This window comes from Staurois parvus, unplaced genomic scaffold (assembly GCF_062004578.1).
Source record: "Staurois parvus isolate SC_StPar_1 unplaced genomic scaffold, SC_StPar_1.0 ptg000004l, whole genome shotgun sequence".
Taxonomy (NCBI): Eukaryota; Metazoa; Chordata; class Amphibia; order Anura; family Ranidae; genus Staurois; species Staurois parvus.
In genome coordinates, this window is record NW_028317800.1 from 8,116,662 (window position 1) to 8,144,486 (window position 27,825).

Below are 27,825 nucleotides of genomic sequence, written 5' to 3' on the forward strand. Positions count from 1 at the left end.
ATCAGGGACAGACTGATATTCTGCAAAAGGTACAGGGATTAGATTGCTCAGGACTGGGGTAAAGTAAATCTTTGATTAATCCCCTTTCCGATTGTTTGGGACATCAAGAAAAAAAAAAAAAAAAAAAAAAAAAAAAAAAAAAGGGGTGAGCACTACCATCAGTCCTGTGTCATGCCAGCAGTAAAGAATCCCGAGACCATTCATGTGTAGGGTTGCAGCAACTTCTCCAAACCATCCAAGAACAGTTTGGTGACAAACCATGCCTCTTCCAGCATGCTGGAGCACCTTGCCATAAGGCAAAAGTGATAACCAAGTAGCTTGGGAAACAAAACATCAGAATTTGGGTCCATGGCCCAGGAAACTCCCCAGACCTTAATCCCATTGAAAACTTGTGGTCAATCTTCAGGAGGCAGGTGAAAAAAAACAAAACAAAACAAAACAAAACAAAAAAAAAAAAAAACAACACTCCATTCAGTTTTTTTCGAGCATGGATTACGTAAGAATGTGGCCCAGAAGTTGACTGACAGCATGCCAGGACAAATTGCAGAGGTCTTGAAAAAGAAGGGTCAACACTGTTCACATCTGACCAACAGGATCTAAAAACACTGAAGCAGCAGACTTTGTGAAAATTAATATTTGTGTCACTCAAAACTTTAGGCCAAGGCAGTACAGCTCCAAAATATAACTTTTAAAATGGTCTGTAAGTTCTCATGATCACAACTGCCAGTTTGAAATTATATCTTGCCTTCCTTCCAAGCTTATCCTGAGCGGAAGCAGCACTGGCTGGTGACCACACTCAATAAGAGCTATTGTATTCTGACAGCAGGGAGATTTCCCCACCTTCAAATACACTTATCAGCACTGCAGGCTATAGTATGCAGTGCTGATCATGTGGGCGAAATCCAACAGGGCAGTTATACAGAACTCAATAGATCAGTCCCTGCTGAACCAGCCAAATTTCGATCCATGTAAAGCCAGCTTTAAGCTTCTTTTTTGTAATGAAGGTGGTAAAATGCTGCATTTAGCAACACTGCTCATTCAAGTATATTATTATTTGGCTTTTCCATTAGACTGAAGCATTAAAGAGCAACTAAAGACCAAACCTTTTTTTAGTTTTGGACAGGGTGGAGAGGAATAAGAACACCAAGTTGTTACTGATGTCTGTGCCAGTTAGGGAGATTAACCCTCTCTGTTTACTATTACTATTGAAAGTAAAAGAAAAAAAAAAACCCACAAATTTTGGGTTGTCCCCAGAAACAATATAAGAGGGGAGATCTTTCAATAGGGACACCAATTCTGGTGACCTGGAGGGCAAGGGATTCCCTTAGTTTGAAGGGATTTCCTCCCATGTCCTGTTTTGGCTATTGGATAGGAAGTGACAGTAAATCTTCCTATCCTACCTATGGATAGTATAGAGCTCTCAACACCTCTGCACCAGCTTTCCTCTATAGGATGTCCTGAGCCTCTACTCACATCCTCTGCCCCCCTGCCCTGCTTTTATATGATGTAAGACAAATGGGGGGGGGAAAAAAAAAAAAAAAAACAATTGATCCTGATTTCTTACACCTTATTATGGTTATGAGTATTAAGTGCCTTCATCCTTGCTGTGACCGTATGTCGTCTCCCCTAGCCGAATATTATTAATAGTATGTGCGGAATGAGATCGTTTTCTCTGTCTGTTTACCTTAGCATCTCACTGAATGGTATTTATTTGTTTTACATTGCGATTTTCATGGACACATTGTATCTCTTTGTACGCTCTGTTTTCCTAATAAAAAATCTTTATGGTAAAAAAAAAAAAAAAAAAAAAAAAAAAAAATTACACTTTAGCAAAAATTAGATATTACCTTTTGGCAGGTTAGAATGGTAAGAAAAATTAAAGTATTTGCCAATTGGTCCTATGGGTTATTACACAGTACACATGGCTGTTTGCCTTGTGGATGAAAGCTACTGTTTATTACAATATGCATTATATTTCTTACCATAGACAAACATCCCCACAGATTAAAGCGAGAGCATTATTCCAGCCATACACTGCAACTGGGAAATTAAAGGCAGTGATAATTCCAACCAAACCCACAGGATTCCACTGTTCAATCAGGGCATGCCCAGGTCCTAAAAAACATGAGATTGACATTCAGGAGAATGTGTGAACACATACAAAAACACAAAGCTTTAGTTTGCACTGACTATTTCAATTACATTTAACCACTTCCAGTCCGGACACTTATACCCCCTTCCTGGCCAGGCCAATTTTCAGCTTTCAGCACTATCACACTTTGAATGACAATTGTGCGGTCATGCAACACTGTACCCATATGAATTTAGCTTTTTTTTTTTTTTTTTTTTTTTTTTTTTTTAAAGACAGAAAGCTTTATTTTGGTGGTATTTATTCACCACTGGGATTTTTATTGTTTTTGCTATGTAAATGAAAAAGTCCAAAAATTTTGAAAAAAATTGTTTTACAAAATTTTGCACATAAATAATATTCAATCATAAATCTTGGCCAAAATGTATTCAGTTATCTTTTTAGTAAAAAAAAAGATAAACTGAATGGCGACACTGTACTACTTGTAGGGGTGATGAAGATTTTTTTTTTTTTTACACAGATTGCTTTTACACCCATAAAAGGCTGGAAAAGCAATCATTTCTCCTTCTCTCTGGCTGCATTCTTGCAGCCATTGAGAACTATTGCGTGAGCTGTGATTGGTCACAGCTTGTCACATTTGTTTCACTGTTGTGAATAGCCTTGTATCACGTGATCTCACACATAGTAGGCAATGATGTCAGAAGTGACATCTCGCTTACTGTTCTGCATGTGATCACTGATTGGTCAATCAGTGATCACATGATCAGGACCTCGCACAGAGGTCCCATCCGACGATCGGTGTTCCACTGTGTCCTGAAGACACAGCGGGCACCGGATCGCGGTGCTGCGCACTCCCAGGAAGCGCGCACAAGCAGGGGGCGGGGAGGCTGTTTATAAACGACCACCCAACCCTGCACTGCCACCGTCTGGCCGTTTATATACAACGGGAAGTGGTTAAATAAAAAGAGCTGTTTAATGAACTGAAGTCCTGATTCTGGATGACATATCTTTACAAGCCATTGGCGTATTATAGGTCATGAGTTCTCTGCACCCAAATTCGTAGATCCACTATGCTGCCATATTTACTACAGTGCATCGCTGTCACTTGCATATTTATTTTTTACGTTTACATAAAATACTCCAGGAGGAGCAAGAAGTGTTCTGTTGGCTTTGTAAATGCCTTGGTAGGAGACAAAGAATAACCCAACCCACTCGCATAAGCATGGCATTAAATAGTTAGGCTTTGTACAGGACTGCCATTATGATCCCTTACAGTGCTGTTATGTTTTCAGTGCCCTTACACTGAAATCTGAATGACTCATCCCAACCTTCCATAGCTCCATTTGAAATTTTTGCACCAGACATCGTTTGAAAGACGACAATTCTGGTGCACCCAGTGTTAAATATGTTTATTTTTAAACCAGAAGGACTGCATTGAAATAAATACCATTATACCAAGGCCAATATCTTAAAAATAAAATCAATCAGGAGCAAAAAGCCAATGCAACCAGTTAGGCTAGGTATAGACAATTAGTTTTTTTTTTTATTTTTGTTCAGCCAGTAGGCTGAACAGAAAGGAGAAAAAAAAAATTGTCTCTTTTCACACAAGCAAAGAAGTGGAGGAACCCACCCCCACCAGGAAATTGTATACTGACAGCGTGGCTCCCTGCTTCCAGAACACACAGATCAGCAGGTCCACTCACTGATCCTGGAAGTCTTGCAGCATGTCCATTTGACAGACGTTGGTCTAATAACCGGCTTCTGTTGAATAGGGAGGCCTACATATAGATCAAAATTTGCCCAGTCCCTGCTGAACTGCAATCAGTCTGAAGTAGATTCCTTGCTTAACTTCTTACCCTGTAGCAGTACTTCTGCAGTAGGGCAACAGGGCTGCGCAAAAATCTCTCACAGACGCACACACCCTAGCCGCGCCACTATTGGCGGCTAGAGATGGCAATCACTGGGTCCCGGCCAGCACTCGGCAATCGTCGGCCTCTCTCCTGTCAGGATGGACATGCTGTTTTGTATCTCTGCACATGTCTTCCTTGTAAAAAACACAGCACACAGTTAACCCTTAGTTCACCCCAGATGTTAACCCCTTTCTGCTCAGTGTCATTCGTAGTGTCCGTGCTTTTTATTAGCACTGATCACTGTACAGTATAAGTGATTGGGGATGTCATTGGCACTTAGTTCCCACCCAGCATCAGAATGCCTGCTGCAGTCCAACTATACGTCGCTAATCACCGCCATTACTAGTATAAAAAAAAATAAAAATAAATATTCCAGTATATATAGCGCCATTTGTATTACTTTCATGTACACCAATTAATTTGGGATTTTTTTTCTAGCAAAGACATCCAGCAGAATAACATTTGGCCTAAATTTATGAAGAAATTAGATTTCTTTTAATTGGATGTTTTACAGCAAAAAAAAAAGTTTTGTTTTTTTCAAAAATTGGTCTTTTTTTTTGTTTATAGCACAAAAAGAAAAAAAATACAAAATGCAGAGGTTCCCCTACAAAAAGAAAGTTCTATTTGTAGGGGAAAAAAAACAAACACAAATGTCAATTAAGTACAGCGTTGCATGACCGAGTAATTGTCAGTTACACGATGGCATGGTCAGGAAGGGGGGGGGGGGGTAAATCCTCTGAAGGGCAAGTGGTTAATCTGATATTTGAAACCTGGCTACTGTGCACATGCTACAATTTTGCCAAATTGTTTTGCAAATCATGTCTAACATCTTTGTCACATTAACCTTGTAAAAATTACTTTTTTTGAACAAGAAAAATGTTTTGACGCAACCAAGAGTATAAAAACCTTATTTACTTTCTGAAGGTAATATAGGTCCTCCAACAATACGGGAAAGGCCAACTGCATAGTCACAGATGTCAACATACTCTTGGACTTCTCCAACTCCTTCTACCAGAATCTTTCCCATTTCTAGAGAAACCTAAAATGGAAAATGTGATAACGTAAGCCAAGGCAAGAAAAATCATCAATTGCCAAACTAGCATTTTATTACCCATTTTGTTTTCTTATGACAGTCAGTTAAAAAAGTTCCAAACACAGGGATGCTGAATTCATATCACCTGATGCCCAGGACATGTAGTTCCAGGCACCTGGCAGGTAGTTTTTTTTTTTTACCTGCAGCAGGGCTCACCTGTCAGGTGGAAGTATTGAGGTGACAGCACTGCCACCCAATTGCTTCCACACAGTCCAGTATGTCTCCCCCCCCATATGTCCCAGGCTTCACTTGCACATCTGCGTGCCCAGGTCCAGTCACTGGCGGGTATAGGGGAGGGAGGAGAGTTGACACATCCACTCCCCTTCTTGTCCTGACCTGGAAGTGATGTGATGTCACTTCCGGGTCCCCATTGACAGATTCCCAGCCATGGAGACCAGGAAAGAATGTTATGCGGTGCGATGTGCACTGCATTACATTCAGTGGAGCACAGAGGAGACATGCAGGATCTCGTGGACTCAATGTCTCCAAAAAAAAAAAAAAAAAAAAAACCACAACCACACTAGGGCAAAGTTAATGACCAGGCAAAAACACAATTATGTGTGGTGAGCAGATAGGCAACGAGGGGACATATGAAACTTCATCTCAGCCCCCAGATGACTCCTGCGTAGAACGCATATAGAGTGAATCGAGAGCAGGCAGCAGCCTTACAACTGGGTGTGAATACAGGCAGCGTTGCATACCTCACTACTGCAGTATGCCATAATCTGGCATAAACTGCAGAATTGCTACTTTGCACCCAACCAGTAGATATGCTCACAGTCCTGAGGGCAAACCTGGGACTTCAACTAAGAACTCTCCAGGTGGGGGGAAAAACACTTCTGATCCTATAATGATCTGGGTGATGTTTGCCAATCCGCAGTGTAGTGGCAGCAAACCGCAGTGTAGCAGCAGAAAAAGCTGGTCCAATAGTTGTGAGCAACCACCAAGGGGCAAGCCCCCTAGAATGATGAAGGCAAGTGCTCATTGGAGATGCTGGTGGGACTACTCAGATCTATGATACGTGGCTTGTCGCCCAGCACCACAGTTGAAGACTAAAACAATTAAATCAGTCAACTGAAACACAATCCATCGACATCCTCTTCACATCCTAGTGCTGAGGATGCTAGGAAAGAACTGAATCCTGTATACAGATTGGGGGTTGGTTTCACCTAGCATTTCTGCTATAAAAATTTGCAAACAACCACCAACCTTTCTTCATAATTTTAGGCCAAAAATGTATGCCGTTACATTTCCTTGTTTAAAAAAAAAAAAATCCAACATAAACACAAAAATAGTTGTATATTATTTAGTGTGCTGTGTAAAAGCTATAAAGTCTACAAACTTTGGTACATAATAATAGATTATACATATTTGAAAATTGATAACTCCTGATGTTCGGACTGCCTGTCAGAATTCTTGAGGCCCTAAAATGCCAGGACAGTACAAATACTCCCAAAATGACCACTTTTTGACAAATAGGCAGTCTAAAAAAGGCATTTAGTAAGAAGCATGGTGACATTTTTGAAGTTGTATTTTTTTGCTACAATTCTTTGAATTGTACTCTTATGTCCTCTCAAAATGAGGAAGCTCCCACCTTGCCACATAAACATCTCTATAGTGGCCGGGCACGAGGTGGTTAAAGCCAAAAATCACAAGGGACATAACAGTCAGTATGATATGTGCTTTGTGCGGATTCCTCTTCTGTTAATGAAAATCATCCTCTGTCCTTACAGCCCCAACCCCTCCCTTCCCCTCATGACCCCAAACCTCCAACCATAATCTTCCAGTGCGGCTGGGGTTGATACAACTAGGAGGCTGTCATCAAGTAAGCCTGACTATGCTCACCCATTACACTACGATCTGCCATTCATAGAAGCCATACTAACAGAAAAGGAATCAGCACAAGGGGCACATCCTACAGACTTGCACGTTATGTCCCTTGTGCTATTCTTCTGTTTTTGGCTTTGGCTGTACTTAAGATTTAAAGTGTACAGCTACAGGGAGGATGTCAGATTATAAACTAATGTAAAGAGTCTTTTTTTTTCACATCCACTGGGAAAAAAAAAAACCCCACAATCCTTTCTGACCAAATCAATGAACATTGAAGGGATTTTTTATAAACTCTGTAGCATTTTTCTAACTTTTGTTCTGAAGTAGTCATTTGTTTCACTATGCCCTTTGAAATGAAGGAGACCCTCACAATCATAATCTTTGTTCAGTCAATGCACTCTCAGGATTCTAGTGGAAAAAGCAGCATGGTCCTGCATACCTTTAGAAGTATTTAACCCTTGGGGAGTATCTAACCAAAACTGAAATTCCTATTACAAGGGTGCCTAAAACTTTACTTGTATCCCAGTGTAGACTTCTGGGAAAAAAAATCAATGAGCCAAATCACACAGGGAGAAAAATGACATTTCTGGGGACATTATGTACACCAATGGTGTACAAAAACACCCCCAGGTTGCCATATTGCATTGAATTTTACAGCAGTAGGATTAAATTGAGAGTAGGCAGTATTTTCTACAGACGGAATACATTTTAAAACCAAGTTGCATTTTTTGAAATACAAGTCACTGCCATATAACTCTCTCCAAGTTAACGTTTTTTTGGATCTAGGGCGATAGAGTGTATTGGCTTCCTAAATAGACTGTAGTGTAAGCTTTTGAAGGACACAGGCCTTTTCTTCAGGCAATATGCAACGGTTTTCACAAGAGGCATTTTAGCAATGTACACGACAGATGAAAGGAGGATTTCATAAACACTGAGGGAAGAAGTCAAAGTATAGGTCTATAATATGTTTCATGTGCTATCTTTCTGGAAAGGTTAAAAATTAAAGCCAATAACAGAATGGCTGCTCTTTTTTTTCCCTTAAACTTTATTGCTTCAGTTTTAATCAGCACTGCACATCAGCTATAAGAAAATTCAATGCTTTAGACCAGCTAATGGATTGGTGATAAGTGGCCATTAGTACATCCGCAGTCTAACATGGGTTCCTCAAACCACAGTCCCTACTATCAGTGACAATATAATTATATATCTTTTTCTCAGATACCAGTTCCATTGGTCTAATAATTATGCAACTTCATATACTGCATTTAAGCGGGACTTATTGTTTTATTTACTATACCAGATGTCCAAGAACGCTGATCTTTTTTCGGAGTGCATCGCCAATCTGTCTCACTATTTCTCCACGCTTTGGAGCAGGAACCTAAACAAAAAGTTAGCCACATTCGTGAACCAGAAATGGGGAAGAGAAAAAAAAAAATAAAAAAAATAATACAAGCAAGCAATTAAGAGGGTCACACCTAAAGTTATACAAAAGTTATATACTATAAATGGTGTGCCTTATTACCTGCAAAGTGGACATTAAAGCAGCTCATTTTCCACATTCACATGTCATGCATATAGCTACTGTGTTTGCCATCTCAGACTGTGCCACATTTAAATGTGTTTAGCATGTTCTGACCAATTGTAATAGCACACGTTACTTATGTTGTATTTATGAGCTAGCACATGTTGTGTAGTGTCAACAATAACTGACAAAAATAAAAAATTACAGGAAAAAGCACAATCTAGTATTTTAAATACTTATTTGCAGAATTTTTCTTTTTCAATAAAAGATTTTATATTCACTTGCGACATGCCTTTGGACAGGTTAGCAAAGTAGCAATATTGACTGGTCAGTTCCACAACGCAGCTTCCTTTCTCCATGTCATAGATCAGCAGCAGTCTCACCAATGCATACTAGCACACTATATTTTCCAGCAGGGGTCCAATTTTGTTTTTGCAGTTTACTACTGCTTTAATTGTCTGGCGACAGGGTTTCTTTGTACAGTAAACCATACTAAATCAATCGTAAGTCATGCTGCTGAAGTTAAAACCCATAGAAGATTGATTCAAACTGCCCGTTTAGGGACTACCGCACTTAAAGGATGTTAGCCCAACATTTCATATTCTGGATTATATGCCTGTTGTACCATGTACACCTGTTAAAAAGTATCATGTTCTCTATATATTGCTTCCTCTGTAGGAAATACCTGATGATCCTGCCAGTCCGTCTGCTTTTCTGTATCAAACTGACCACACTAGTCATAGAAGCACATCCATTTCACCATGGTCAGTTTTTCTGTCTGTGCTGAGAGCACCACCTGTCTGTCCTCCAATGGTCAGACTTTAGCTGACACCTCCCCCCCTCCCCGCACAGCCATTCACTGGGAAGATCAGTGTAATGCTATTTCTCCATTTTATGCAGCCAAGAACAGAGATTATGTGATCAATTGCAAAACAAGAAAAACAAGTGGTATATATTTCCTATACATACACAAATGTTTTGCCTTGCATTCCATTTGAAACTGAATGGGTTGTTTTACAAGGTAAGGGTGCACATACACTTTAAGAATTATCTAAAAAGGAATGATTTATTGAAGAAGATCTACAGACAGATATGAAGTGTCATAGATGTGTCCAGCACTACTCCAATACAATGAATAAAAGGCACCATTCATGACACATTAAAAACATTAGGAAACATTTTGTAAGTGTACCAATGTCTGTTATACTTACATCAGCCCAGACCTGCCAGGCCTCCTTAGCCTTGATAACCGTTTCATTGTACTCTTCAAGAGTGGCCTGAAGTTAACAAGGACACAAAAAACAGAAAAATAAGAAACTAGCCGTTTCTGCCTTATCCATGCTTTCATCAACCTGTACAAACTCATCAGTTGGTGTTTATCAAGCAAATGTATCAGGTGCCTATTCCTTAATAAAAAATAACTGGATATCAAAAAGTAGGCTATACTAAGTAAAGAAGCCCACCATAGTGAAACGCATCAGCATTGTGTGGCATTTTCACAAAAGGACCCATTTGTTGCTGTCTAACTGACTAGGTCCCTCCAACGTTGTCTACCATCTTTGGCAAGACCATATCTTTACCCACTTAATGTAAAGCAGGATGTCTGCACCTTTGTCATCCTTGTGATGTTTTTATTTGGACACATGCAAGCATAGCCACTGCATCTTATGTATGCGAAACCTTGCATAGTTTACTTGGATGGGATATAGATTTGAGCCATAAAGCTATACTGCATTGGTTTATGCAGTTATAGAGACATGTTGTGACAGCTCTTTGCAAGACTTCCCTATTGACAGATTCTAAATCCCATTTGAGATATTAGTTGTTGATTCAAGCATTTTATTCCACCTTTAGGACTTGATCGACATATACTTTATATGATATTGAGGGATTTCCTTTAAAAACGCATTGCTGGTGTTTGTGAGCACTTCCTTGCTGCTTCTATGTATAGAGGGACTGCCTCTCTGATATACAGAAACAGAACAATCCATCATATCCTTTCACTAGATGGATTGTCAAGCATGGACATAAATGATTGGAATAATTTATCATCAGTGATTATTGCAGACGGCTCAACTTTGATTTACGAGGCGCTTCAGTTCAGGGTTTTTTTACACTACCTGTATAGCTCACAGTCCCACTTATCTGATCCCCAGTGTGAATTTATATGTGTAGGCAAGCTAGGGTAGTTTGCTGCAGCAAGGGAAAATTTTACACATCCTAATGTTGTTTACACTGCTAATGCTGTGTTTTGAGAAAAGGAGTGTGTTTAAATCGACTGATCAAACAAACAGAATATAATGGTACCCTTATGGTACAATTTTTAGGCAAGTGAGTATTTTGACCAAATCAACATTTTTATGCATATTATCCAACTCCAAGCAGTATAAACTTGAATGCTTATTGGATTTAAGCATATCAGGTGATGTGCATTTGTGTAATGAGGGAGGGTGCGGCCTAAGGAGATCAACACCCTATATCAAGGTGTGCATAATTATTAGGCAGCCTCTTTTCCTCAAAATTGTAAAAAGTCTTTCAGAGGGATGCAGCGCTCTTGAAATTACCAGGATATTGGGGTGTGATCACAGAATCAAACGTTTTGTTGCAAATAGTAAACAAGGTCATAAGAACAAAAAAAAAAAAAAAAAAAAAAAAAAAGGGGGGGGGATGCAAAATTGCCTGCCAAAGATCTGAGAAGAATCAAAAACCGTGAAGCTACCAGGAACCCAATATTCTCCAGTGATGTCATATTCTAGAAATGCAACCTACCTGGAGTGCCCAGAAGTACAAGGTGTTCAGTGCTTAGAGACATGGCTAAGGTAAGTAAGGCTGAAACCTGACCACCACTGAACAAGACACACGTTGAACCGTCAAGACTGGGCCAAAAAATATCTGAAGACAGGTTTTCAAAGGTTTTATGGAACAATGAGATGAGAGCAATTCTTGTTGGACCAGATGGAAGGGCCCGTGACTGGATCAGTACTTTGATTCAGAAGCCAGCAAGGTGGGAGGTGGTGTACTGGTATTGTTAAAGATGAGCTAATTGGACATTTCAGGTTGAAGATGGACTACACATGGCCTCCTTCCTCACCTGACCTAAATGCTATTGAGAATTTGTGGGCCTTCTTAAAAAAAAAAAACAAAAAAAAAAAAAAACAAACACACAGTATACCTCTCTGAACAGTGTTTGGGAGGCTGTGGTGCTGCACAAAAATGGTTGATTGGCAACAGATCAAGAAACTAACAGACTCCATGAATGGAGTTATTAAAAAGTAAGGGTGGCTATATTAGGCACATTTTTTTTTTTTTTTAAATGTAACAAAGGTTTATTTGTAAATTGAGTTTTAACAGATTGAAAATAAATCTGAAATAGGAAAAATGTTTTTCAATTAGTTACAGAATAATTCTGCATGCCAAAACCTCATTTTTACTTTCTTAAATATACAGTTTCGAGATTTTGGAATGACCAAGAGCACTATAGTTCAATAATTACATTAAACACAACTTGCCTAATAATTGTGCACAGTCTATGCAAGAACCTAGAGATCGGCAACTGCCAACCATGAGGTACAAGGGACCCCAAATGTGGCCCTGATGTCACCAAGAGGCCGCACATAGTTTCAATATACAGGCAGTCCCTGGATTATGAAGATGGGTTCTGTGGGTTTGCTCTTAGATAATAGAAATACACATACATTTTAAAAGTGCCAAAATGTAAAAAAAAAAAAAAAAAAAAAAAAAAAACAACACAACACCACACATGCCAAAAGTATTGGGACACCCCTCCAAATCATTGGATTCATGTGTTCAAAACACCTCCATGGCCACAGGTGTATAAAATCAAGCACTGAAGAATACAGACTGCTTCTACAAACATGTGTGAAAGAATGGGTAACTCTCAGGAGCTCAGTGAATTCAAGCATAGTACCGTGATAAACTTATTGCACAGGTGGGAACCTATCTGAAATGTCCTTGCTACTAAATATTCCATGGTCCACTGTTAGTGGTATTATAACAAAGTGAAAGCAACTGGGAACAACTGAATCTCAGCCATGAAGTAGAACAGTTCTTTGAAAAAGCATTTATACCCCTTGCAATTTTCCACATTTTGTCATGTTATAACCAAAAATGTAAAATGTGTTTTACGTGAGACCAATACAGTGTCACATAATTGAGAAGTGGAAAGAAAATGATAAATAGTTTTCAATAATTTTTAAAAATAAAATATCTGAAAAGTGTCGTGTGCATTTGTGTTCAGCCCCCTTACTCTGATACCCCTAACTAAAATCTAGTGGAATCAATTGCCTCCAGAAGTCATCTAATTAGTAGATAGACTCCACCTGTGTATAATTCAATCTCAGTATAAATACAGCTGTTCTGTGAAGCCCTCAGAGGTTTGTTAAAGAACATTAGTGAACAAACAGCATCATGAAGGCCAAGGAACACACCAGACAGGTGAGAGATAAAGTTGGAGAAATTTAAAAGCAGGGTTAAGTTCTAAAAAAAATATCCCATGCTTTGAACATCTCACAGAGCACTGTTCAATCCATCATCTGAAAATGGAAAGAGTATGGCACAACTGCAAACCTACCAAGACATGGCTGTCCACCTAAACTGATAGGCCAGGCAAGGAGAGCATTGATCAGTAGCCAGGAGGCATCATGGTAACTCTGGGAGAAGCTGCAGAAATGCTCAGCTCAGGTGGGAGAATCTGTTCACAGGACAAGTATTAGTCGTGCACTCCACAAATCTGGCCTTTATGGAAGAGTGGCAAGAAGAAAGCCATTGTTTAAAGAAAGCCATAAGTCCCATTTGCAGTTTGCGAGAAGCCATGTGGGGGACACAGCAAAAATGCGGAAGAAGGTGCTCTGGTCAGATGAGACCAAAATGGAACTTTTTGCCTAAAAGCAAAACGCTATGTGTGGTGGAAAACTAACGCTGCACATCACCCTGAACACACCATCCCCACCGAGAAGCATGGTGGTGGCAGCATCGTGTTGTGGAGATGCTTTTCTTCAGCAGGGACAGGGGAGTGCACCAGTGCCCAAAGCAAGGTCCATATAAACATGGATGCACGAGTTTGGAGTGAAGGAACTTGACTGGCCTGCACAGAGCACTGACCTCAACCGGATAGTAACCTTTGGGATGAATCAGAGCAGAGACTGTGAGCCAGGCCTTCTCGTCCAACATCAGCGCCTGACCTCATAAATGTGCTTCTGGAAGAATGGTCAAACGTTCCCATAGACACACTCTTAAACCTTGTGGATAGCCTTCCCAGAAGAGTTGAAGCTGTTATAGCTGCAAAGGGTGGGCCAACTCAATATTGAACCCTACAGACTAAGACTGGGATGCCCTTAAAGTTCATGTGCGATAAAGGCAGGTGTCCCAATACTTTTGGCGCGCGCACACACACACTGGCGCGCGCGCACACACACACTGGCGCGCGCGCACACACACACTGGCGCGCGCGCACACACACACTGGCGCGCGCGCACACACACACTGGCGCGCGCGCACACACACACTGGCGCGCGCGCACACACACACTGGCGCGCGCGCACACACACACTGGCGCGCGCGCACACACACACACTGGCGCGCGCACACACACACACACTGGCGCGCGCACACACACACACTGGCGCGCGCACACACACACACTGGCGCGCGCACACACACACTGGCGCGCACACACACACACTGGCGCGCACACACACACACTGGCGCGCACACACACACTGGCGCACACACACACACTGGCGCACACACACACTGGCGCACACACACACTGGCGCACACACACACTGGCGCACACACACACTGGCGCACACACACACTGGCGCACACACACACTTCAAATTATGTGGAAAAAAAATCTATATAATCAAATACAAAAAAAGAAAGTAAAAAAGTCCCAAGGAAAATCTTCACAGAGTGCAACAAAATGGGGAAAGATGCAAGTCCCAATTAACCTGCAGACCTCCACACACTACCTCAGTGCAACAAGAGGGGGGCTTAGTGAAATATTATGAACCCCAACCAAGCATGGTTAAGTAGCACTCTAAAACTCCAAGGCAATCAGTTTTACGCCAGCAGCATGACAGGCTTCCCCACTGCTATATCCGTACTCTGGTTCGAAGCTCAGCCTCTCAAATTCATACTGAACAGAACCAAAATCATAGGAGAAAAAAAAAATGCTCATGGTCTTGCAATGAAGCAACAGAGCTTGTTTTGATCAGTTCTAACAGTCAGGGTCCTATAGTTGCTTAGATCTATTGCAATCACCAATGGTTGGCTACCATGCACAGCTGTGCCAGATTTTGCACTCTAGTTTTTGTATATAAACCCTATTATCTAGGGGGACCTACAGGATGACATTACAACCTTGACTGCAATAGTGATCACAATAAATCTAAGTACTAGGGTCGTTAGTTCGAATCCCAACCATGAGACCACTTGCCTGGAGTTTACATGTTCTCCCTGTGCCTGCGTAGGTTTCCTCTGGGTACTCCAGTTTTCTTCCACACTCCAAAGACATGCTGTAAGTTAATTGGATCCCGTCTAAAATTGGCCCTAGTATGTGTATGTATGAATGTAAGTTAGGGACCCCTTAGATCGTACGCCCCTTGAGGATTAGGGCCTGATGTGAATGTACAACATATATGTAAAGCTCTGCATAAATTGTAATAAACTTTAGGACCCTGACTGTTGAAACTGATCAAAACAAGCCCAAGATGAGGACTTTCTTTTTCTCTCTTATGATGTTAGTTCTGTATGAATTTATTGAGTGGCTGAGCTTCGAAACAGAGTACAGATATAGGGGTGTGGATGCCTGTCATGCTACTGGAGCAAAGCTGATTGCCTTGGAGTTTATATAGAGCACTACTTGGTCACCCTTGATTGCAGGTCATGTTATTCCCACAACCCCCCTCTTGAGGTGGTGTGCAGTCTGTGTGGAGGTTCGTTGGAACTTACAACTTTCCTCCTTTTGTTGCACTCTGGGAAGAACAATTTTTCCTGGGTTATTCAACTTTTTTTAGGCACTATTAAAATTTGTTTATTTGCACTTTCATAGCACTGCACCTAGAATATATTTCAGTACTTTCTATCGGAGTATAGTGCTAGCTGCCATGCACCACTTATATGGGGTCCTAGCACGTTTTTGGTTTGTTCTTAAGTTGAATTTGTATGTAAACTGGAAGAGGTACATTTTTAAGTAATTCCAGCCAAAAAAATTACTTTTAAGTTTTGGATAGCACAGGGAAGGGTTAACTGGCCAAGCAGGGATGTGGGATTGCTAACAGGTCCGCCATAAATTAGGTGGCAGCATGCTGTGAGCACCAAGATGGCCGCCTGGCAGCTTCTGGGACTAGCGTGATATGACACTGCCTGTTTTAAGTACGAGTCAGATGTTTGTAACTCAAGGACTGCCTGTTCACACCAGAAGACAGTCAGAGACCAGAGGTGGATGGAGAAAGGAGACCAATTGCAAGAGACTGTAGACAGGTTACATGAGACTGCTAGAGCTCACTACCATTACAGTTTTCTCAAAATAAAAACATTCCCACTGATGGGGTCCAAGGGCTGCATGCAGGCACGTGGCACCAGGGCTCTATAAAGATTATGAAGATGTATGAAACAATTAAAAGGTTATAATTTTTCTAAACAGTAATGGGCATTTGGTGGTCCAATAACAGCACATCAAGGGATACAACATTTATTCTTACCTGCCTAACTCGTGCAATGGGCAAATTGTTTGCAGGACAATATGATGTTACCACCTGAAAGAAATTGGACAGGATTATCAATATTCTTTAGCAGGTAATACAGTGCAGAAATATATATATTTTAGCTGCATGCCTGGAGTACCACTTTAACTAAAGCCATCCTAAAATGTTCCATAGCCATTTTAGACCTCAATATTACTGCACATTGCCAAAAGATTTGTTTTTCACCATTACAAGGAAAATCCCTGCATTCTGTATGGATCGGTCTCTACCCCATTCTCATGTGACAGCGATCTCCATTTAAACACAAGCTGAGTTGATGCAGTTCAATATGGAGTGTATAGGTTGAGATTTTCTACCAAGAACATTGCAATACAAAGAGTGTTAATCCGATATCACCCTATGCTGCTTTATTAAGCAGCAGTCTGGGTGAAAGATTTTTTACAAATTATTTACTTAAAAAGAGCTAAAGATTGTGTCCTGTAGGCTTCGGCAGTTATTCATTAATGTTATGCCTCAAAATCCTGAGCTCCTGTACAACACGTATCTCTTCACTATATTTTTAAAGCACATTAGGACTTTTAATGTATTCAGTGACAAGAAGCAAATATAAAAAAAGGTTTATCTCTGCTTATTTCCCTTGGCTTGGGTAGCTACTACCGGTGGGACAGTATAAAGTTTCTTGCACTGCAACTGCAGGCAAAGAATAAGACAAAAAGGCAATCAAGTCAACATGCCCATTTAACACATTTAGGTGTCCTTTTATCATGCAGTGGTAAATGACTGCTGCTCAGTTCTCCGGCATTCTCAGAGGATCAGTTCTCTGAATGCCCGTTTATGAAGCGGTGTGGATTGCTTCTCCTAAGGAGGAGAGAAACGATCTACAAATGCTTAGAACTCTAGAAAACGGCTGCTGTTACTGTAATCTCGCGAGATTACAGTAAGATCAAACAGTTTATCAAGCAGCGGTAAATTACCGCATCTTCATTTGCTGCACCCCCAATTCTCCACCTCTGAGCTGGAGAATCTGGGAGGGAGAATTTTCACACAGGGCCGTTTGACAGATTCTCTGTGTGTGGAGATGATCAGCAGAGAACTTTTTTTTTTTTTTTTCTGGGAGAGTACATGTGATCAGCACAGAGCCAGTCAGCACTATCCACACACAGGCCAGGGGTCCAGCATCCTCCTACAGCAGAATAAAAACTACTACAAGCTTTAAAGTGGTTGTAAGGCTCAATGTTTTTACCTTCATGCATTCTATGCATCACCTGAGCCTCATAGTGATCCAGCGATGTACACGGAAGTCTCGGTTGTCTCAGGTCTCTGCCTCCTCATTAGCAGAGACAGCAAGTGGGAGCCATTGAGAAGAGAGGGGCGGGGCCCCCATAGCAAGCTGCTTTGTGTGGGGGCACCCGAAGGGAGGGGGGGCCAGGAGAGCCTGCAGGGGACCCGAGAAGAGAAGGATTGGGGCTGCTCTGTGCAAAAATCAACTGCACATAGCAGGTGAGTATAGACATGTTTGTTCTTTTCCAAAAAAAATAAAATAAATAAAAACCTTTAGAACTACTTTATCATGTGCTCGGCTGGACACTGATAGAAGTCACAAGACTGCTCTAACTGCTGATGGGAAAAAGGTATTTAGCCGTTTATATTTACTAAAATAATTGCATTTCCATGTTGTGTACACTGTGAGAGACCGGATATAGTGAATGCAGGGTCCTGGGTTTAGTAACACTTTAAAGAGAAATATGAGAGCTACCACTGTCAACTTATTTGTTCAGGTTTAAGCTCCATGGCATTTCATCCTCAATGTTTCACTTTCAAAGGCACCGAGTGTGACGATCGCAGCATCAGACCCCAGCCCTTCTCCCCAAACTCGTAACCAAAGGACTAGCCAATCTAAAACCGTGCTGTCACGTGCGTAACAATGCCACGCCCAGCTGCACCCCAAAGATTTTCCAGCTAATGGACCACAACCGGTGTGCTGGAAGCCTGGGAGCGATTGTTACTGGGTCAGGTTACGCAATTAACCCTTCACACTGCCACCACCTCCTTTTTGTACAGAGAAAGAGGAAACTCAGCAATAACACTATGTTTGCATAAGCGTCTGTATACCACTGTCACCGCAGGCAGAGATATACCGAAGTTTAAAACACACAGCGTTCTTCAGGAGGCAGGGGTGCTTAGTTTGCATTAAAGAGCTTTAGAAACAGTTCTGACCTTTTTAGTAATAAATCTTACTTTCTGAAAGTGTTGAAGGGTGCAATAAAAATATTTGCAGAAAAAGATGTAGCATATATATATATATATATATATATATATATATATAAACACAATAGCACAGCAAAGACATACCAGAAAGAAGTTTAGAGGGTTAAAGTACTTGCCGTCAGCCTTGGGTTAAGCAGATCAGGTTTCAGAGCCAAAAGGGTCTTATCTCCCAAAGTTGGTTCCAATGTTAAACGGGAGAATCCTCAACTTAGCTCAACTCAGCTTTTTCTAGGAACTCAGCAGGGTGTCTCCCCGAAGCAGAGAACCAATCGCCTCATTTGGGGAGGGGTGTTGGGGTGGAGACCCAAGCTAGAACCAAAAACTTTCACAGTTGATGTCAAGGTTCATAACTTATTCTCGGTGCATTTAGCAGCCTTGCCACTAGTAGACTAATATGCAGACATCTGCTGAACAGTTAGATATGAAATATGACATATCTGCTTGAATGGTTAAGGAGATATAATTTTCTGCTCTCCTGTATATTTCAGCTAGGGGGTGTAATATACCAGGCGACTTGTCTTAAAGTGAGCCATCCGAATATGTGCTCCATGTTTGTGTAATTATTTCCTATTTGCAGATATAAAATTATATGGAAAACTGAGTTTTAAAATGCAAGTCTGTTTTACGACTCCCTGGAATGTCTTCTGAAGCTCAGTGAAGGCTTGGCTTATGGCTTTAGAATCCCTTCTCCAGCAAGAGTCTCACAGACAGAGGGGCACCAGCTAGTTGTGGGATTTATAACCATGATGCCCTCCCACTGAGTTTGCTGCCTGTGATCTGCATCAAACAGATCACATGTCATTTAACAGAGGGGGGGGGGGGAATGAGGAAAGCCGATTTGGGAGTAGAAATGATACAAAATGAAAGATTCTTAACAAGATGGATGACCGTGTCCATCTCTGTATGCACAATTGCTACACTGAGCAATAGCAAGTATGTAGATCAGGAGTTCCACCAGACACACTTCTGGGTCTGTGACTTACCAGGTAGGAAAGCTAAATGAACATGCTTCAACTAAGAATACAAATATAGGGCTGCCTTTACTGTAGTTGAGGGTGCCAACTGGTTCCTTTTAAAATCTTTCAATGAGAAAGCGCAGATTTTTTTTTATGTGTTGGGAGTAAATACAAAAATTGTGTTTCTGGGAATTGAAAATATTCATTATTCTGTCTGGACAGTGTAGAAGAATTCATGTAAAAGTTCAATGTGCTTCTGTAATCACTCCAGTGTAGTGATGCGCCGATATATCGGCCGCCGAAAAGAAGGTTATAGGTATGGCTTCACCGATACGGTCATCGGTGTTGATACTAAGCGTCTGCAAGAGTATCGGTACTTGTGCAAATGCTCCAAAACTAGAAACGGATACCTTCAGCTGTCAACAGGATTACCCCGCAGACAGCTGAAATGTAAACAAAAGAATACCTGCAATTATCGGTTAAGGAGCAGGGCCGACATGTCCTTGACAACTGATGACATTTCAGCTGTCAGCGGGATTCCCCTGCAGACAGCTGAAAATTTAAAAAAAAAAAAAAAAAAAAAAAAAAAAGGGAAAACCACCAATAGTGGTCTATTCATCTGAGTGATCCTCGATCCTATATTATGTGAGGCAGAGCACAGCCTGCACCTCCCCACTCTCTGCACTCTTACTGACAAGTCGGGTGGCCAGCTCAGCTTTAGGTTTTGCCGGTAAGAGTACAGAGAGGAACAGAGAGTGAGGGAGATGCGGGCTGAGCGCCCTGCATCGTCTGTACACAGGACTTTACAGTGCTCTGCCTCACATAGTACAGGATCTAACAGAGGATCACTCAGGAGTAGCTGGGGGGAGAGAGCACAACCCATACCCCCTCCTGGCTCTCTCCCCACTCTCTGCTGATGTCACTACTGTAGGGACAGAATTTTGCTAGGAAGAGGGGAACTTTGGGGAGCGGGTTGTGCTAGGAGGGGGATGGGGTTTACAACCTATAGACAACTGAACTCTGCCTCACAAAGTTCATATTAGGGCTTGTTCACACCAAGTGCAATATGTGTGAAATCAGTGTTTTCCTGTATTGCACAAAAATGTGCTGCCTTTTGCAGAAATGTGTGGGTGCCTTTAATTCTTAGTCTATGTTCATACTAGCTATGTCAGCAGGCGTTATGGAAGCATTTTTAAAGCTCCTCAAACGCCTATGAAAATTCTACACATGGCAGCACACAGTGCTGTTCACACTGAAGCATTAGTGTCGCGGCAAAATTGACGCCACATGTGGAGTTAGGAGTTGAAGCCTCCCATTCAAGTCTATGGTGACGCGCCCCAAACGCCTGTCAGGTGTTTGCGGAGCGTTAATACCATTAAACTCCATTATAGGCATTTGTGGTGCGGTTTTAATGCTTGGCAAATGCCTATCAAGCGCCTCAAAAACACGCATAGGTCCTTTGAGGAGTGTTAAAAACGCTTCCCAAATGCCTGTCAAAAGCTATAGGGCTGTTTGGCAAGTGTTAGAATTTAGTCAAGTGTGAACAAGCCCTTAATCCTCTACACCCCAATATATCACTCCAAATGATGATTATTGACGTCAATGCAAAAACACCTCTATTTAAGTTTAATTTTATATACATTTCATGGTCTGTCCAATTTTTGTGTGTGCTTACAATAAAAGTTATTTTACGTTACTGGATTGTATTTTTGTTTTAATTCATACTCATTTAAATGCATGATAATAATTAAAAATCAAAAAGAAGGATTTTTTATATACAACGGTCCGTTTCAGTTGTCTGCCACAAGCATCATGAATTTTCAGTTTCGGTCCAGAATTTTCATTTTGGTGACCACTACTCCAGATTATCTAGTACCCTTTGGAAAAGATTAAAACCTACATGTCAGAAAATATTACAGTGTATCAATTTGTCTTCCGGCAGAATAACTAATTCCACTTCAATGTACCAAAGATTCAAAATGGATTTTTACAAACCAACGCTTATCCACGAGCCATATAAAACAGAACATTACAGAATGCCTGTATAATTTATTGTAAGTGGTACGAGTCTCTACCTGTGACGTATCTAGATGCAATGAGTCACTGCTGCATAATAACCCTCTGCATCTCTATTATCCAACTGACTCAACACTGACTTCTTATGGGGTTGAAAAAAAAAAATGGAAGTTGAGCCAGCTGCAAAAAAGGGCTGCATCCAGGGCTAAACAACAGGAATACTTGGTGGATCTGTAACATCATATGTGACAGTGCTGCATGATGTAAGCTGTACTTAGCTAAAGATCAAAAGGAAAACACTTGTTAGCCTATTCAGTATGGAAAAAACAATGCTGATGTGGATACTCAGGTATATGCAACCCAATCACCATGAGAGATCTCCATCTATAGACACACACTTCTATACTAAATCATCCACAACTTTCATTATAATACCTGGTGATCTTGCAACAAAGGTTCAGAATCTTCCTGGTATAGGGTGACAACACTCTATCCCCATCTCCCAGTTGTTCTGTGTTGTCATGTAGATTTCCCATAGAAACTACAAGTGGCTGTGTCAGTGCCCATGAAGAAGGCATGGTCCACTACTGTCACCATCAGTAAACCCATCCTGAGAACAGCCATACAGCCATTGCTAGAGTGCATGCATGTAGAAAGATGTGAATGCAAAAGGCTGCAGGGGGTCAGCAGAACCAAGATGCAACAAAATGATAAAAGTGAAAACAAGTATTTTTATGTGTGTGTGGCAAACCGCTGTCACCCAGCTGGGGTTTACATTTACTCACAGCAATCCAATCAAAAATATTATCTGCGGTTCTTGCAGCAGTAAGCCATGACTGAGGTTGAATGGATTACTGCACATTTCACACGATTGTTACACTTCTGCCTAAACCTCTATAGCACTCATATGTCAGAGCGCGGTTTGGACCTGGACGAAGTGACAGCACTATGCCGACCACCAGCCAACCAGTCCTCAACCCAAGCTCCTCTTCCTCTGGCGTCCCAATTATCAATGATGTCATGTGCATGCCAAGCTGTGCAGCATGCCAGAAGGAAGAAGTCAAACTTCCTCCATCCACACCTGCAGCCTGCTTTGCCTCCAAGTTCTTGCCTACCCGGAGCTAAAAAAAATACTGTAATAGGGGTGCCAGATAAAATAGGGACACGCCAATGGGAACAGCTGATGATTAAGGGGCACACTGATGGGAACAGCTGATGCTAAAAAAGGGTACTCAACATAAGAGGGCACTCTGATGGGGACACCCAATGCGGGGGGGGGGGGGGCACTCTGATGGAAGCACCTAATGCAAAGGGGGCACTCCGATGGGGATGCCCCAGGCAAAGGGGGCACTCAATGTACGAGGGCACTGTGATGAGAACACCTGAGGCAAAGGGGGCACTCTGATGGGCACACCTGATGCAGGGGGGTATACTTATGTGGACACCCTGAGGCCTAGGGGGCACTCCGACGGGGATACCCCAAGGCCTAGGGGGCATTCTGATGTAAGAGGGTATTCTGATGAGCGCACTTGATGCAAAGGGGGCACTCCGATGGGGACACCCCAGGAAAAGGGGGACACTCCAACCTAAGAGGGCATTCTGATGCGCACACTTGATGTAAGGGTGCAGTCAGATGGGGACACCCCAGGCAAAGGGGAAACTTGATGTAAAAGGGCATTCTGATGAGCGCACCTAATGCAAAGGGGGCACTCCGATGGGGACACCCCAGGCAAAGGGGGCACTCCGATGTAAGAAGGTACTCTGATGGGCACACTTGATGCAAGGGGGCACTCCGATGTAAGAGGGTATTCTGATTGGGCACACTTGATGCAAGGTGGCACTCCAATGTAAGAGGGTATTCTGATGGGCACACTTGATGCAAGGTGGCACTCCAATGTAAGAGGGTATTCTGATGGGCACACTTGATGCAAGGGGGCACTCCGATGTAAGAGGGTATTCTGATGGGCACGCTTGATGTAAGGCGGCACTCCGATATAAGAGGGCATTCTGATGGGCACACTTGATGTAAGGGGGCACTCCGATGTAAGAGGGCATTCTGATGCGCACACTTGATGTAAGGGTGCAGTCAGATGGGGACACCCCAGGCAAAGGGGAAACTTGATGTAAAAGGGCATTCTGATGAGCACACCTAATGCAAAGGGGGCACTCCGATGGGGACATCCCAGGCAAAGGGGGCACTCCGATGTAAGAAGGTACTCTGATGGGCACACTTGATGCAAGGGGGCACTCCGATGTAAGAGGGTATTCTGATTGGGCACACTTGATGCAAGGGGCACTCCAATGTAAGAGGGCATTCTGATGGGCACACGAGGTAAGGGGGCACTCCAATATAAGAGGGCATTCTGATGGGCACACTTGATGTAAGGGGGCACTCCGATGTAAGAGGGTATTCTGATGGGCACACTTGATGTAAGGGGGCACTCCAATGTAAGAGGGTATTCTGATGGGCACACTTGATGTAAGGGGGCACTCCAATGTAAGAGGGTATTCTGATGGGCACACTTGATGTAAGGGGGCACTCCAATGTAAGAGGGTATTCTGATGGGCACACTTGATGCAAGGGGGCACTCCAATATGAGGGTACTCTTATGGGCACACTTCATGTAAGGGGGCACTCCGATGTAAGAGGGTATTCTGATGGGCACACTTGATGTAAGGGGGCACTCTGATGTAAGAGGGCATTCTGATGGGCACACTTGATGTAAGGGGGCACTCCGATGTAAGAGGGCATTCTGATGGGCACACTTGATGTAAGGGGGCACTCTGATGTAAGAGGGCATTCTGATGGGCACACTTGATGTAAAGGGGCACTCCGATGTAAGAGGGTATTCTGATGGGCACACTTGATGTAAGGGGGCACTCTGATGTAAGAGGGTATTCTGATGGGCACACTTGATGTAAGGGGGCACTCCAATATAAGAGGGCATTCTGATGGGCACACGAGGTAAGGGGGCACTCCAATGTAAGAGGGTATTCTGATGGGCACACTTGATGCAAGGAGGCACTCCAATATGAGGGTACTCTTATGGGCACACTTCATGTAAGGGGGCACTCCGATGGAGACATCCCAGGCAAAGGGGGCACTGTGAAGGGGGTCTATTTTTGGAGAAGAGTGACATGTAATGGGATCTGAATGACAGCACAAACAAGCGGTCGAGTCTTCTGCCGGAAGATTTCCTGGCCCTCCATAGGTAGAAGGGAGCTGTGTATACAGAGGACAGGCATGTGACACTGGCAGAGCTCTTCTATCCCGGCCTCATGTGAGGACATGACTGTGACCATGAACGTCGCTCTGCCACGTCTCTCCGTGCAGCAACCTCCCAGTGTTAGTTCCAGGCCTGGCGGCAACATGTCATGTGACCTGTCCGGGGACACAGGCGTGCACCTACCTCTCCTCTTCCTCCCCACGTCCCATTGTACACCCCGTCATTGTCTTCTGTCAGCCCCAGCTCCTTCAGCCAGGAATAGTGCGGCTGGTGTATGAGCAGAGAGGACATCGCGGCCAGCCGTCTACAGCACGAAGACCAGATCCTCCTTTTCAGCAGAATCTGTCTGTGAAGAGGGAAGGTTAATGGCAGCATGGTGAACTCACCCGCCAGATGGGGCCACTAATAACAATTAGGAGAGGAGACCCACCTCCAGCTTTCCCAGCCTGTGATTGGTCAGACGAAGGCTCGGCCCACACGTGTACAGTCTCTGTAGTCTCAGCAAGGATTGCTGGAATGAGTCACAGCTCCGGAGTACTGCCCCCTGCTGGACACATCCTGCTGATTGTATGCAGCGAATATAACTATTAAATATCATTGTTCAGTCAACCGGCCAAACCAATATACAGGTGAAACTCGAAAAATTAGAATATCGTGCAAAAGTTCATTTATTTCAGTAATCCAACTTAAAAGGTGAAACTAATATATGAGACTTATTACATGCAAAGCAAGATAGTTCAAGCTGTGATTTGTCATAATTGTGATGATTATGGCTTACAGCGCATGAAAACCCCAAATCCACAATCTCAGAAAATTAGAATATTCCATGCAATCAATAAAACAAGGATTGTACATAGAACAATATCGGACCTCTGAAAAGTATAAGCATGCATATGTACTCAGTACTTGGTTTGGGCCCCTTTTGCAGCAATTACTGCCTCAATGCGGCGTGGCATGGAAGCCATCAGCCTGTGGCACTGCTGAGGTGTTATGGAAGACCAGGATGCTTCAATAGCGGCCTTCAGCTCTTCTACATTGTTCGGTCTCATGTCTCTCATCTTTCTCTTGGCAATGCCCCATAGATTCTCTATGGGGTTCAGGTCAGGCGAGTTTGCTGGCCACTCAAGCCCATTAATCCTACGGTCATTGAACCAGGTTTTGGTGCTTTTGGCAGTGTGGGCAGGTGCCAAGTCCTGCTGGAAAATGAAGTCAGCATCCCCATAAAGCTTGTCTGCGGAAGGAAGCATGAAGTGCTCCAAAATCTCCTGGTAGACGGCTGCATTGACCCTGGACTTAATGAAGCACAGTGGACCAACACCAGCAGATGACATGGCTCCCCAAATCAACACAGACTGTGGAAACTTCACACTGGACTTCAAGCATCTTGCAGTGTGTGCCTCTCCATTCTTCCTCCATACTCTGGGTCCTTGGTTTCCAAATGAGATGCAAAAGTTGCTCTCATCAGAAAAGGGGATTTTGGACCACTGAGCAACAGACCAGAGTCACATGGGAGTCACAGCTGCGGCACAGAGCTCTGAAGGGAAAGCATGAGTATGTCGTCCCTTTAGAGCGTATGCGTAAGTATTGTCATCGGCTGCAGAGACAGTGACGGTGCATGTTAAGGAGATAATCCTTGTACTTACAGGCTAGCTTTATTATAAGCTTACCTGTAGGTATAAGTGTTCAAGTGTTGTTTACTACCACTTTAAGCTGGTCATAGATGGATAGAATTTTTAATTTTGCGAAGTTTTAGTAGAATTTGTATGAAAATTCTCAGAACATTCAAAGGTTGTTCAAAAGCTTTTGCAGGAGTACTCGTACGCATGCAAATGCTCCGATAGCTGAAACCGATGCCTGTGCGGTGTGATTTAAGTCCACATAAAATGAATGGGCTGAAATTGTACTGCAAACAATTGCATGTGATTTGAACAGGAATGTAGTGTGAATCACACGCAGTTTCCCTGCAGGTGTCGTGCGATTTGCAGTGTGATTTGAGACATTCATTTTGTATGGCTCAAATCACAATGTAAATCGCACCTGCAGGCAGTTGATTCAGACAGGACTCGCACCATATTCCTGTTCACATCACATGTGATTCTTTGCAGTGCGATTAGAGCCCATTCACTTTGTATGAGCTCAAATCACAGCACAAAGGTATTAGAAATTGGTATTGGCAAATACTTGAGCATAAGTATCGGTACTCGTACTCGCCGATAAAAAAAAAAACAGTATTGGTGCAACCCTACTTTTAACATTTGATTTTCTGAATGCATACACTTTATCAAATTAAACCACATACACCACAGGTGTCAAACACAAGGCCCGCAGGCCGAATCAGGCCCTCCAGGCCATTTCATGTGGCCCTTGCACCTCTCCTGCAGGTAACCCCTTGTCTCCGCCCCCACCTTGTCTCAGCAGTCGGCAGCAGAGAGGAGAGTAGAACTCTTCTGCCAAATCATGAACATTTCAGTGCAGCTGCAGCACCCCTTCATCTCTGCCTCCCCTGGTCTCAGCTTTCAGCAGACTCTGGTAACTGACTCCACTCCTCTGGTCCTCCTCCAGACCCTGCACTTTCTGCTTTCCAGCTCTGCCTCCAAAAGGGGTGCATGGTGATGTTAGGGAGGGTGTAGGATTCTTGACATCTGATGTAATGGGGGTGGGGTGGTCTGGACATCTAGTCTAGTACAGATACAAGTGGCCCTTTGAGGGCAACCATAATGCTGATATGGCCCGCAATGAAATTAAGTTTGCCACCCCTGACATACACTATTAGAAATGTGTTCATTTGACTAAAATTTTCTATCCTACTCTTTTGAATTTTCTAGTCACTAAAATATACATTGATTTTCCCCACTAATGATTACAAAAACAAACATTCTCAGAACATTCTTTTCCTAAGAATTTTCATTCCAAAGTTTACCCATTTATGATCAGCTTTAGCAAACATAATGTAGGTAGACACACACACACTCACTCAGGTTGAACTGGATGGACTGGTGTCTTTATTCAATCTTACCATCTGTGTAACTATGTAACTTTTGAAAGGTATATAACACACTATTATGAATGGGGTCCAAATGAGAACTTCACTTATTGTATGTGGACGCGAATAAACATGCACATCTTTATGGAACCTATGTTCCTGATCCTGAAACGTATACTGATTTGTTATTGATCTGGCTTC

General features: G+C 42.6%; 1 protein-coding gene across 2 annotated transcripts in view; it reads right to left on the minus strand.

Moving 5' to 3' along the window:
• ALDH7A1 (aldehyde dehydrogenase 7 family member A1) overlaps positions 1-25,176 on the minus strand; it is a 57,179-nt gene extending 32,003 nt beyond the window's left edge. Inside the window, exons 1-7 of one of the 2 annotated variants that reach the window (XM_089676166.1) lie at positions 25,072-25,176; positions 24,825-24,987; positions 16,172-16,225; positions 9,656-9,721; positions 8,220-8,300; positions 4,915-5,038; positions 1,983-2,115 (exon numbers count right to left, since the gene is read on the minus strand). In XM_089676166.1, coding sequence (XP_089532292.1) covers positions 1,983-2,115; positions 4,915-5,038; positions 8,220-8,300; positions 9,656-9,721; positions 16,172-16,225; positions 24,825-24,932 — 566 coding nt within the window. In that variant the 5' untranslated portion in view covers positions 24,933-24,987; positions 25,072-25,176. The other variant, XM_089676088.1, reaches the window with a different exon arrangement.
• Positions 25,177-27,825: the final 2,649 nt, after the last annotated feature.